The following is a 14,342-nucleotide window of genomic DNA, read 5'->3' as shown; positions in this document are numbered from 1 at the left end:
ATAAATTCCTTAAATATTCGCATTGAAAATGGATTTACAGCGAGGATATCCCTATATTATGTCGTACGTGAGGCGAGTTCTCATCAGCCAAGAGGCTGCATTAGTTGCAGGCTTGTCATTTCTTCTTTACGCGATGTTTTTATACGGGCCGTTCATCATGTACACAGTTATCCGAACGTTGAAATTCACCTGGTTTCGACACTTCAGTAGTGTTGATATTCCAGAGCCCATTGACATAATATCAGCATCTGACGAAGACAAGACCACCTGGAAAGTCGTTAAAGACAATGTTGCCGTAGTGGCAATCCAAGGTCGGCGAGGTCAGATGGAAGATCGGTTCAATTTTGTCTCAGATGTGGAGAGGACGGGGACGTCTGTGTACGGTGTGTTCGATGGACATGGAGGAGAGGTGAGGTCCGTAAGGGGTTTAGGAATTGAGTTCAATCAATAATTCAGGTGAAATATGATAAGCCATACTTAATAATCAAAAATAAATATAAGCAACCAAAGTTGGCCTTGGCAGATGCTGTACTAGTATCTGAGTTGTTACTATGAAATGTATTGCAATACCAGTTGTTTAGGGTGCATTGCCATAGTCCATTTTTTGTTTGTTTAAATGTTTTTACAGTACTGAGTATATAATAAGTTTTTAAATTTTAACATTTTTTAATTGGTGTTCACTGGTGTGAGCTTCAATGGGGGCCGTAGCGATAGTCCGAAGGTTCAATAGTCCGAAGGTTCATTGGTCCGAATGTTAGCTATAGAACCTTCGGACCAATGAACCCCTGATTAAAAAAATCGATGAAAATGTTACCACTTTTCGGACCAATGAATCTTCGGACTATCGAGACGCCCCCCCTTCAATAACAATTAAGAAAAAAAGTGCTAAAAGATAACTTATCAGACTAGCTGTTACCTTTTACTGGACACATCATCTAACCTGCTTTCAGAGAATTTTCACCCATTGTCTGTTTTGAACTCAAGAATGCACTGCAGACTGCATGTCATGTTTTTGTTATATCTTAAACCATCCATTTCATGTTCCATTTATCCTTTTCAGTTTGCTGCTGAATTTACTGAAAAGTTATTATTCAAGTCTGTAATGGTCCGAATTCTGCAGGCTGCACTGGACGGCAAGGACGAAGACTACTCAAAAGTTTTAGAGGAAGAAATTTTAAGTGTTGACAGTGAACTGTTGAAAATTGGTCAACAAAGTAAAGAATTGTCAGGTTTGTTGAAAGTCATTAATGTGATATTGCTTACACATAACAGTACTAGTAATTATTAAACTGTCTAGGGATTATTTTGGTGGAGTTTTGCTCTGAGTTATTATATGACACTCTGTGACCGAGGTATTAGCACTGTGCCAAAATGGGAATAAATAATAGCTAGGCCAAAAAATTTGTGTTAAGTGTCCAGTACATGTATGACTAAGGCTTCGTTCACATGCAATGTCTATTTTCTAAATTCTATTTTCTATTTGCGGCATGTCTTATGATCACGGTCTGTGCACTGAATATCCCGCCGCGTAATTACTGGCAGCGCGAGCCAGTTACTTATAGTAACTTATAGCGTAATTACTGGCAGCGCGAGCCAGTTACTTATAGTAACTTATAGTAACTGGCTCGCGCTGCCAGTAATTACGCGGCGGGATATTCAGTGCACAGACCGTGATCATAAGATAGCGCGAATAGAAAATAGAATTTAGAAAATAGACATTGCATGTGAACGAAGCCCAATAACTGGCCTCTGTCGTGGGTCAGAATAATCTCATTAGATCCTGGTTGCTCAAAAGGTCCAGTTTCATTAACAGTAGATAGTGGATAGAATGGTCAACCTATGGACAGTTATTCCAAGGATAGCTGACATTCTTGTCAACTGGATAGCTGAGACAAATAATAACTATCGAGTGTTTGGGAAACATAACTTTACCTACAGGATAACTGTCCAGAGGACAATAATTTTATCCATTGAATGGATAGTGTTATCCGTAGGATATAAAGCCATCTAGTGTTCACAAAACTGGGCCCAGTAGGTTAAAACATATGTGGCAAAGATTGATATTTATTGTGTTATAATCTTCAGGGACCACAGCTATCATCTCTATATTGAATAAAAACAAGCTGACCGTTGCAAATGTTGGCGACTCTCGGGGAGTCCTTTGTGATAAAGATGGGAAGACAGTGGCGCTCTCTTTTGATCATAAACCAAATCAGGTATGGACACATTAACTACTGTTAAGTCAGAGTGAAATCATTTGATATTATCATTATCTTTGGAGTAGTGATGATAGAAAAATTAATGAGTGTAAATACGGTCAGCATCCAGAGGAAAAAAATAGTCTTTTTATCAGGATGCTTAAATTATAAATGGCAAAGATATGTCTGTGTCTGATAAGTGTTTTGTAATATTTATTAGTGAAAACAAGTATGTTGACTTTGTAAGGCATTAACATAGTTAAATGATTTAAAATACAAGTATTTATTCAGTTCAGTGGCTCCTTATTTTTATATTTTATACAATTATTTTAAAGTAGTTCTCACAAAGAAAAAATAAATATCACTTTTTAAATTGATTTCGCATGCAGAAAATCTAAATTCAGTGTTGTTTGTGTTGGTTGACAAAATAATTTTGCAGTTAATATCATAGATTTTTATCCCAAAAAGAAATTTGGAAATTTTAATTATTTACATGTTTTTGTCTCTCTTTCAGGTAAAAGAACGCCAAAGGATTGAAGAAGCAGGTGGCTTTATCTCTTTCACAGGTGTATGGCGAGTCGCTGGCATTCTGGCAGTCTCCAGAGCTTTGGGCGATTATCCTCTCAAACTTAACAACCTGGTGATCGCAAAGCCAGACGTACTGACATTTGACCTGAAAGAACTTCGACCCAAATTCATCATCCTCGCAACAGATGGATTATGGGACATGTTCAGCAATGAGGATGCAGTGAAATTCATCGAGCAGCGACTTCACGAGGCAGATTTTGGTGCTAGTGACTTGGTGTGGGCAGCGTATGAAAAAGGGGCCTTTGATAATATTACTGTGATGATTGTGACTTTTGGTGAGAACCAGTTCGGAAATGGTTAAAGAGCCAGAAAATGTCTGTCTTAAATGATGTTTTCATCCTGGATGTCAAAAGTTTGGATTATTTCCTTCTCAACTTGTTATTATACTTAGTGCAGGGATTAGATTTTTCCAACTATCAGCAGATTATCGACTTTTTGGGAGCCAAAAATATCATTTTTGAGACCAATGCTGATCTGCAATAAAAACTGGTTGTGGGGGAGGGGTGTATGTCTGAATGCCACGCCATATTTTCAGACTTTTTCACTAAATGTCAGCCTCATCCCTGCCCTTGTGTCCACTGTGTTTATCACCCTGTTGTTCAGAAGATGGACTGTGTAGGCTTCACCATCTCTTTGAGTTTCAGGGTATTGGACTACCCTATGATCACCCCTAAGTATCACAATGATGAGACTTTTCCGACTTTTTCAGGGTCATTTGGGTCATTCTTGTGAATCGTGTACCCTGGACCCCAGCCAATTTTCCTACTTTCTCAGTGTGGATGGGTCTCATCCCTGTATCAGGCTACTTCATGCCATACCAGAAAACAGTTTATACCACATTTAATGCCAATCAGAAGTTGTACACTCAGGGTGCCAATTGATCCAGTTTTGGAGATATGTGATTACTGTATATGTCTTCCTTTCACCTTGAGTGTCAGTAACCACTGAAGTGTGAATCTGACAAGGCTACATTAGGTGACAATCAAAATAACCAAGAGGCCCATTTGTAATTTTGATGATATTTTCATAGTGAAAAAATTTACATCGGGGGAGAATCATCTTTGGACAAAACTTTCGAGACCAATTAAATTTTCAAGTTTTAACAGATTTAGATCTTAAGATCAGCAGGAGAAGAGAGCTGAGATGAAGCCACATGAACTGATTACATCCTTTAAGCATTATAAAAGAAGGAAAAAAATAATTTGATTGGTCCTTATACATGTATCAGGTCCCTGACTGATGGAAGATTTGTTCCCTTCTTTAATTTATCTCTTGGTTATCATAATCCCAACTCAGACAGTGGCTGTTGTCATTGACTGTGGTGTCATCAGTTCCTCGTGGTTGACAGATGGAGTGGGCGTGTCCCCTTGTCAGTAGGAAGGCTCAGCATATGTATCCAAACACTGTGATCCATAGAAAACTGATCCTTTGTTATAAGTATAGAAAAGCTGTGAAACTCAGGGTGGAGGGGTGGGGGTGGGGGGACAGGCGTGTTCACCTGACCATGTGATTAGTCAGTAACATGTGTTAGGAGACGGCTGAATGATTTTGACATCCATGTGACTGTGACACTCCAGGTGAAAATGTCAGTTTACCCAGTATTTTCATATAATTTATTACAAATGGGTGGGTGGGGTGGAGGTTATGTCTTTTTTTTTTTCAAATAAATGTTTCCTTTTTTATTAATTAGTTTTACTTCACAATCTTTGCTTGCAAACAAATACTGAAGCAAAATTGAATGCAGTATTTTCTCTGTCTCTTTTTTGTTTTTTACAAAATGAACATACTTGATGTTTAAGTACAAAAGAAAAGTTTTCTTTGAAATGACTTAAATTGGTGGGAATTATTCAATAGATAGTACTTAGAATGTATATACATAATATCATTGGAGTTCATAGCTGTGCCAGCTTAAGGAGTTACAACGAAAAATGTTAGACATTTTTATATTTCTCTAGTAAGATTGGACTGATATATATATATAAAGACAAAAGTCCACATGAAGTTTCCAGGGGGCATTTATGCTGCATTTCAGAACTTTGTACTTGATAATATAGGTCAGAGGGTTATAAATCTATTTTAGTCACTGGAAATTTGTACATTTAATTGATTTTTTAATCACCCAAACCCCATGATTCCTCATACATCTGGACTGTATAGCTTTAGAATTGTAGTATACGCCAAGGCTGTAAAAGTTACTGTATTTTTAAATGTTCTTTGATAAGTATTTATATTATTTTAGAAAGAAATAATGAGGAGACTATGATTGTCCTGAACAAGGTTTAAATATTTGCATTCTATGATCATAACTATATCTGTGCTATGATATTGACCAAATTTGATCGCATAGTGAATACATCCAAGCTTATTGTACTTAGACATTTTCAAAAAGTTTGAGGCAATGTCACAATTTAGGCTTACTTGTTGATTCTTAATTCATCAGGAAATATTTAGGTCACCGTTTTTGAGCTGACATGATACACTAAGGTATTTCAGCCATTATACACAAATTTTTGTCTGTATTTTGGATAAATAGACAATATAGAATAAAGCATTTATTAAAAACTTCATATAAGCAATTACTCTCACAGTATGAAATGTTTTTGTAGAATTTTTAACCATCTGCAGCTTCTGTAATATCATAAGTTTCGAAGAAAGTGACAGCTATTGAGACGCCACAACTCCCCCCCCTCCCCTACCCGCCAGCCTTCTCATTAAAATAATCCAAGGTATCATGTCCCTGCCTTAGCCCAGTCGTATTTAGTGTATAGATGGCACTGTCTGCAAGCCAAGATGAGACCACAGTTCTTTTTCCTCATGTCTCTAACTGTTGTGAAAAGTACTGCAGTCTCTGTAGAGTTATTTTCTTTCCTAAAACATCAATCATTTCAGCGACAGGTGGACCAGTCTGGAAGAATAAAAAAATACTTAAATGTGGCTTGAAAAATCAACTTACAATTATCCAAACAAGAGTCTTCACAAAATTTCTCATTCTCTGTGAAAACATGTCTCTAATAAAATTAAAAATGGCTGGGGAAAAATAGTGATTTGTCATATACCTCACTTAATTCATATGGCAGTGTGATGGGAAAAATGAACACTGCACAAAAAGTTCTAACCTTTAATTTCCATTTGATCAGCCTCTTCACTGGTCAAACATAATTTGAAAGTTGATCCAATTTAATTAAATCAAGTTAATTTGAAAACAAGCACCAAATTTTCTTCCCTCTGATCAGCTACTGTAACAGTAATGATCACCCAACACACACAATTCAGCATGTAAAAACTTCTTTTTTCAAAAGAAAAAAAAGAAAACTTTTTACCTTTCCACTTATGCTTTGTCTCAGCAGCTTCATGCAGTGAGCTATCTTGTAATTATTTCTTTTAGCAAACTCTTTAAGTCTTGCCGAAAACTTCTCCTGTGTGAACTCACTTTCTGGCATACTCTCCACCTCCTTGCACAAATCCCAAAACATATTTGGTTCGTTCTGAAGAATGGACTGAATCTCTTTCACTGACACTTTGGTTGGTCTTGTCCACAGAAACTCCCAGTCGTCTTTGACAAAGTCTTCGACTCTACAAATTCTTTCCTAGGAGAATTAATAATAATTAACAAAATATGTCGTGACTCAAAAAATGAATTTCCTAGATGTAATAAAAAATAGGAAATATGATAAAAATCATATTTTATATTTTATTGCATCTAAGATAAAATCTACATTACTCAAGACTTGTTCAAAGGTGGAAAGAAAGAGGTCCATAATTTCCATATGAGCTGTTGACTGAAGAAAAATTACTTCTCTCTTATAACATAACACGGCTGATGAAATCTTTCTCTTAGACTAACTTACATTTGGCTTAAGAATTAATTCTATTGAAAAGCTGAAGATGCCAGTATTGTAGTCTATGCTATACTAAAGGCTTGTCACAGCCAGTAGAGGGTACTAATTATAAACTCCAATAATTTTAATACATAACTGATAACACTGTTTCTCTCACTGATGCCTAAAGTGCCCTCAATAAAAGAAAATAACTGGATGAAATGACTACAGATTATCATGATTCTGGTCATTTTAGGCCCCTGAAAGTGATGGTCTCATTCAAAAGAGGTTGCATTATTTTTCATGTTGTGATTTCTAGCTTACCTGCAGGAAATTATCAAATATTTTTCCAATAAATTCATCAGTTAAGACATCTTCATCAATTTCAATCATTTCTCTGAAATGGCAATATCAGATTTCAATATCAAATTTTATACAATCCTTACAAATTCAAAAAAGACATAATATGTATTTAAAATGTCTGACAAAGATTACTCACAACATTTCATTCTTTTGGATATTATGGGTTTCACCAAGCACTAGAATCATATGACAGGGCAGAAATATAAGAAAATAAAGAACTTACATTTAAGTTTGTACAAAAATCTGTGTAATGAGCTTTGGTATTTTTTTTTTAATATGAAATCATAATCAAGTTTATTGTCTGGAAAAATCTGTCACTGTAGCCATCTATTTTTCTTTTAATTTTGGAAAAAGTGAAGTTTTTTAGCCTCTTATTCAACCCAAACTCCCAAACTGAGAAATGGCATTCACTCAGTGCATATATTTTACAACCAAAAGAGTGCTTCTTTCTAACCCCCCCCCCTCACCCCCAAGCATACTAACCTGGTTCATTCATAAACTTACCCCTTACTAGAATATTTCGTTTTTACTACATTTCTTAGTGTGTTAATGAGTTCCATTCTCTCAGCTGGATCCTGTAGTTTTCTGATGACGTGAAGTTTGTTCATTTCATCTACTCTCTCAAGTTTCAACTTCCCTGGACTCTGGACGATAGATGAGATTGTAAACTGAAAATAAAAGAAAATAAAAGATATCAAAACCAAACACAAAATCTTTTAACTTTTATAAAAAATGAATTCCCCAACCTATTAGTATTTAAGTATTAAAAATGTGTCATCAAGTATGCATATGCCATTTGCTCTAAATTTAAAACATAAATCTAGAAAATATTAATAGAAAATAAAATAAAAATAATAGTAAGACAAAAAATTCCACCTAGGATTCAAAAGCACAGTGAAAAGAGTAATCTCCTTGGCATTTTCCTCATCATATTCAGGCCCTGAGGGCCATGGAGAAGATACATTTTAAATTTACCATGTTTAATCTCTGAATCAATATTGTAACAGTTGAAAAATATATATCAGATAAAAATTTAAGTTTCTCCCGACTTGGATCTCAGTAAAAATGTATTATAACACTTACTAAAGGCACTAGTTCTTCCAAAGTTCTTCCACTGGGTTGATTCTCTGTGAACCCTCCCCCCACCAATGTGATCAGGTTCAGAACAGCGGCTGGGATGTAATTATTTTTCTAAAAAAATAATAATAATTCAAATATTAGCTAGCTTAGCTAGAATATGTTACGAGTAATTTAACTAGTACTTCTGTTCATTATATAACTTAGATATATATATTTTCATCCACAAACTGACAACACAATTACCAACTACAGAAATGGTAACGCACCAATTGCATTGTCATTAGTATATTATGTTGTACAAGGTCATGATAATCTATGTACCAGTACAAAAATAAATTGAAATTGAACTTAAATTTAATTTTACTTGTTCACAAGACACTATATTCTTTAAAAATATCACTGGTCAGGAATCATCCATAACTTTTGATTGTGCTGAAGTTCAGTTGCAAGATTTGAGCCCCCTTTCACTTGTTATAAAGTTCTGCCTTTCATTTAATCTTTATATTGTTTCAAAGTCACAAAAAGAGTGTAGCTTTACCATGTAATGCTCCACCCTCACATCATCTTGTCTCTTGGAAAACTTCTTACCACTACTGAAAATCAAGGTCATAATATATAATAAATATCTTTCATGAAAAAGAAAAATACCTTAAAATCTTGAAATTAAAACTTAGAATATTTTTTTAAAATCTGAAAGCAAAACTCCAATACTCTGAGCAAAATCAGCAAAATTGAAAATTTCCCATTTCCTCACAAATGTACACAAAATCAGTGTCTACTGTGCATAGAGTTCACTAGAAATGTTTAAACTTAAGACACACGACTGTCATCATGATTATCATCCAAAATTATAACTTTTGATTTCTACCTAAATAATAATAATAATAATAATAATAATAAAAGTAATAATAATAAATCCAAAAAATGGCACTGACAAAATAAGCAAAAATTAATAATTTTTCCATTTATTGTGTTTATGGTTAAGAGTACATAGCAACATCACCAGATGAAGGTGACAGTTGAACAAACATGTTCAGAAACTCCATTTCTGCACATAAAAATGTACGTTAAACTTTAAGATATTGCCCTTTCTACCTTTAAGATCTCAACCAATTCAGACTTAGCTCTGTGCCTATATAGTTATGTTTCAGGCCTGTAGCCAGCAATTTCAAAATTGGGGTTCTTTTTCTGAAAAAATAGACCTTTTACAATGAAACCCACATGTACCTAGATCAAATTTTATCCAGAATGGACTTTTTCCCTTTTTTTCTTTCGAATCCCTTGAACCCCAGAATGGATTTTTCCCTTTTTTCTTTCAAACCCCTCGAGTACCCCCTGGCTACGTGTCTGTGTTTGTACCTGTTGACAATTAAGGGAAGATGCGCATATCTTGGCGGCTCCCAACCAAATGCTCTGTACAACAGCAGGTGCTTGGGGGTGGATCCTTGCCACTCCTGGACAAATATAACAGCAAAGCAGTGTCACAGTAGTACTTCTTTGATGTCAGCGAATAGAAGTCTGTAATCTTAACATATACTGGGCCCACATTCAATGTCCAAAAAAACAAAAAAAAAATTGTAATCATAAATAGAAAAATAAATAATTAAATAAATTAAAACACAAATAAATTATTTGGCAGTGTTAAGATTTTGTAAATATTTTTTTTTTTAATTACTGAACACTCATTAGATTGTAATAACAATTAAAGGTAAAAAAATCCAACATTTTGCTATGTTATGTGAAAATGAGAGAGCATATTAAATAAAATAGGCCCCAGACACATTACTTACCACTCCTCGTAGAACGTGTGTTATTTTCATCAGGTGATCATCTACAACATTTGCAAAGTGATAAGTCGGTTGATTACTGCTCTTCATGAGCACCTGAAGAGTAAAAAAAAAATGTTTTAAATAGATGTAAATTCATCCATCCAAAGAAGACTCATAAATAACAAGGCTGAATTTTGTAAATTCTTGATAATTTTTTTTTTAATTTAAAAAGTACATGTACCAAACTGTGACCCCATTCCCAGAGATTAGATCAATCCAACAAGATCGACCTAACTCCCAGGGGGTTCACGCTAAATAGCTGTCAGCCAAGCGGGCACGAAAGTTAATTACCCCCTTACAGCTTGTAGTAGGCGGGACAGACATTTAAGCCGGATAAGCTGACAGTAATCTAGTGAGACTCCCCACGGGGATAGATCGATCTAAAATCTATGGGAATGCGCCCAAGGACTCTATTCACAGAGTTGCAGACAAACTGAACTGTGGCTCATATTTGGCTGACCCACTTGAAGGCTTGCCACGTAATCCATTAAAGGATCCATGAAAAGCTTTCAAGTGGGTTGGGTATATTATATCTACAGATCAGTAAGTCCAAGGATTAACACAGTTGTGAACAGAACCCAAAGCTTGGTTAGCTGATACAGTAATATGTGTGTGTGTGTGTGCGTGTGTGAGAGAGAGAGAGAGAGAGACTCACTGGATCCCCCTCATGGTTAGCTATGTCAGAAGAAAGGGGTCCAAACACCATGTCATCCCAGGGTTTTTTGACATCCTCCAACTGAAATATTGACCAATAGCTAGCCTCACAATACAAATCAATGAACTTTTCTCCTTAATGAGTTGATTTCAATGAAGTAATTAAAGATCAAAACAAAATATGATCATTTAGAATAAAATAGTTGCAAAAATCAATTTGCTGGATGCGCTTAAAAATAATATTCTCTTTTGATTAATATAAAAATGGCCTCACTTCACATTTGTACATTGTCAAGATTGAACCATTCATTCAGCCTTGAATACATTTTTATAAGATTTGGATTTAAATACTATCCCAAAGGCTGCCATCATCTTTTACAATTAATAAAATAATAGAACAAATAAATAAATACTTAATTAATTATATAAATAAATAAATAAATAAATAAATAAATAAATAAATAAATAAATAAATAAATAAATATATAAATAAATAAATAAATAAATAAATACAACAAAATTAATTAATCAATTACAACAGAATAAATAAAATAAATTAATTAATCTTACTGTTCATATTTGTGTACCAGTTACTATAAATGGTCTAGGTTTTTTACACACTAAATACAGACCCATCTCACACCATAATTTAATACCTTCAACCTGACCGTGTAGGGCAGACCATTGGCCATGTTTTTCTCAACCTCTTCTGGGGTGAGTGAGCGACACTTGTTGTCATATTTAAACACCTCCCTCATCTTAGCCGCTTCTTTTTTCAACAGATGAATCCGCTTTTCAGAGCAGAAACACTTATAAGCTGCACCTGTCTGAAATAATAATAATAATAATAATAATAATAATGATATGTTTAGCATAATGATAGCACGAAACAGGCTTATGTAAAATGCAAATAAAATAAGGAGGATGAAGCTTGAAAAGTTTATACATAAAACAAGATCTAAAAAGCACACATCCGCAAGTATCTAATATATAGTGGTCTCAGGAAAAAATATATTTTAAATAACATACTTTATGTATTGGAAAAACATTGTCTTTATCTTTGGCATAAGGTATAACAATTCTAAATGAAATCCAACTTAAAAAGAAAAACTTAAGTCAACCTTTGACCTCAGACTTCACATACTTTCAGTACGTAATTGCATTCAGATTGGGTTTGGAGACGGAATTTTATGTCTGAGGTTCTCAATTTGCTCTTTTCATAACCAAAGTCACATACCTTCAATAATTCCTGTATCTTTTCTTGATAGATTGGAAGACGTTGCGTCTAAAAAGTAAATCATAAAAAAAATTAAAGCTATATATCTATATCATGATCCAAAATAAACAGACACAAAAGTTCTTATGATCATTTTATTTAGCTTAAAACGATTGAAAAGTTGTAAGGTAATCACCCTATCTTTTCAATGAAGGAAAATGATCAACAGTTTTAAATCTCCATTGTACAAATATTCAACGAAAAGAAACTTTTAGATGATGGATCATTTGAGCTTTTAATTCTACTCAGTTTTTTAAATCCTTTAAATATAGCTCACATTATTATTATTATTATTATTATTATTATTATTATTATTTTCAACAGTAAACATGAAAATTAAGTGCTACCTGGACGTAGGGCCCATATTCTCCTCCAACATGTGGACCTACAGAAATAACAGAATGATTTATAGTTTGTATAGTAGCCATTGTATTTATCTTCTGTGCCTCATATATCAATAAAAAAATCACATATCAAATTAGAAAATTAGATTGTAAAATGTATTAAAATATTCAGAAGACTCAAAGTATAATACAATAAAACATGAGTCATATGTGAGAAAGCAGACAATGAAGAGAGAAAGGCTACTGAATATATTCAGTGATAATTAACAGGAGTAGCTTTATTTTTAAGAAATCAATGACGCTTCCAACATTTATTTTAAAAAGCATCATATTATTTATGTAACTGCTTACTGCAATATGTTCAATTCATATTCTTACAAAAAATTCTTCTTTAAAAAAAATTACTTACCTTCATCAGGAGTTAATCCTGCCCAGTCCAAAACTTCAATGATGTTCTCATAGGCCCCAGGAACTAGCCGCGTCTGAACAGAAACATTTAAAGCGCCTTAAATCATGGTACATTTTATCAAATAATCATGATAAAAAATCCACACTAGTATTCTAAATCTTATACTTACTTCAATAATTGGCAGGAATTCTACTTCAAGAGCAATACAAGACATACCTAAGATAACTGTAGTAAAATGTAACAATTTTCTGAGAAGAAACCTAAAAGAAACATGTCAACATAAAAAACAAACTGAGTTTCTTTTGCAAATATCAGTTACTGCTGCCTTTTGTCTTAAAACAAATTCATTTTTAACTCAAACTGACTAGTAATAAGCTAATTTCATCATAATCTTTGAGAGTGCTTGAAAATATACATAAGTTTTAGAAAATGTCAGCAAGATCTCATTTCTGTGACAATATCATTTCCAAGCAAATAAATAAAATGATTAAAAAAGATAAATAATTGTTTATAAATAAAAATAATCTAATGAATTAATTATAGACAACTAAAAATTAATTAATTAATTAATTAAAACATTAATCAATCGATTAATTAATTAATTAATTAATTAATTAATTATAAATAAATAATTAAATAAATAAAGCAAGTATACCTGGTCAGTGTCCTCAATCCTCAGTATAAACTTTCCCCCCTGGGATCTGGCAAACAAGTAGTTATACAGTGCGGTCCTCAGTCCTCCCAGGTGCATCATCCCAGTAGGGCTGGGGGCGAACCTCACGCGTACCTCTCCTGATAGCCTGGCCTGCGAGGTGCTGAACTGCCTGGTGTGGGATGATGTCACTGATGATATCCTTGGAGATATGACTCCAAACCTGACCAGGAGGTAAGGAGGGTGTGTGCAGCCATACTTGACTTGAGGTATGATTAAATGACGTGCTAGTCTGAGCTTCATACTGTGCTGTTGCTCTGAAATAAGTTATTTTTGGAAGGGAATGAACAGTAATTTTTTGAAGGCATGAAACAAGTCCTCACTGAAAAAGTAGGAGTTACACAATTCACCGGATTTACACGATTCACAAGAATGACCCAAATGACCCTGAAAAAGTCAGAAATCCGAGAAACGCTGGAAAAGTCTCATCAGTGTTCTTGATGAGGAAGAGAGGAGGAGGCTTGAGCTAGAGAGAGTGTGGTTTACAGTAAAGAAAGGTTTACCTAATTTTCAAATACATTTCACTGTTACTGAGCTTAGGTTTGAATATATATACCAGTATAAGCACTATGAAATGGTACATGTGCATGTATGTCCCAATCATCTTTCACAAGAATATATATTCTAGTACAATAAATAAATATTTCTGCTGAGACTGATACAGATGAGTGCAGAGTTACCTCGGTTTTTTAGTTAGGGCTTACAATAAAACTTAAGTACATCACAAGTAAGGGGCACTGCAGAGTACTACATGTATAGTAGTACAGTAACAAGTCAAATAGTAAGTAGTAGCAGAAGACAGATTGTCACTTACCTTAATCTTTTTCACAAGCATTAAGGTTCTCCAAAGTAGCAGCTTGACTATAAAAAACTGCTCAGTTTTAAAATAAAATTCCAACAAATAAAGCACTTTTCAATAGACATTCAGCTCTTCAAAAGTCGAGAAATCTTTTTTTAGTTTCTCGCCAAATTTTTAGCAAGAAATTTAAGATACCATTTACGACTGTCGCTCTCAAGCTAGGCTTAGAAAGGGCTTAGAAGGAATATAAAACGATACATATGATGTCAAAA

At 34.1% G+C, this 14,342-nt stretch overlaps 2 protein-coding genes across 2 annotated transcripts; one reads left to right on the top strand and one right to left on the bottom strand.

The window, feature by feature from the left end:
- Positions 1–28: 28 nt before the first annotated feature.
- LOC106176416 (protein phosphatase 1L-like) lies at positions 29–5,358 on the top strand. Its single transcript, XM_086996632.1, has 4 exons — positions 29–409; positions 1,061–1,229; positions 2,086–2,216; positions 2,713–5,358. The coding sequence occupies exons 1-4, from the start codon at positions 29–31 to the stop codon at positions 3,085–3,087; spliced, it is 1,056 nt and encodes a 351-aa protein (XP_086852758.1). The 3' UTR covers positions 3,088–5,358.
- LOC106167105 (nondiscriminating glutamyl-tRNA synthetase EARS2, mitochondrial) lies at positions 4,457–14,294 on the bottom strand. The gene is made up of 15 exons (XM_086996629.1): positions 14,086–14,294; positions 13,215–13,528; positions 12,560–12,632; positions 12,154–12,191; positions 11,768–11,815; positions 11,187–11,357; positions 10,532–10,612; positions 9,838–9,930; positions 9,407–9,501; positions 8,586–8,640; positions 8,051–8,158; positions 7,472–7,635; positions 6,929–7,001; positions 6,107–6,373; positions 4,457–5,691 (listed from the first exon to the last, which is right to left on the bottom strand). The coding sequence occupies exons 2-15, from the start codon at positions 13,512–13,514 to the stop codon at positions 5,599–5,601; spliced, it is 1,659 nt and encodes a 552-aa protein (XP_086852755.1). The 5' UTR covers positions 13,515–13,528; positions 14,086–14,294; the 3' UTR covers positions 4,457–5,598.
- Between the last annotated feature and the right edge of the window lie 48 nt (positions 14,295–14,342).

Source organism: Lingula anatina, chromosome 10 (assembly GCF_051362555.1).
Source record: "Lingula anatina isolate TDL-2025a chromosome 10, LinAna3.0, whole genome shotgun sequence".
NCBI classification, from domain to species: Eukaryota; Metazoa; Brachiopoda; class Lingulata; order Lingulida; family Lingulidae; genus Lingula; species Lingula anatina.
Note: the sequence above shows the minus strand (reverse complement) of the source record. Positions and strands in the feature narration are given on the sequence as shown.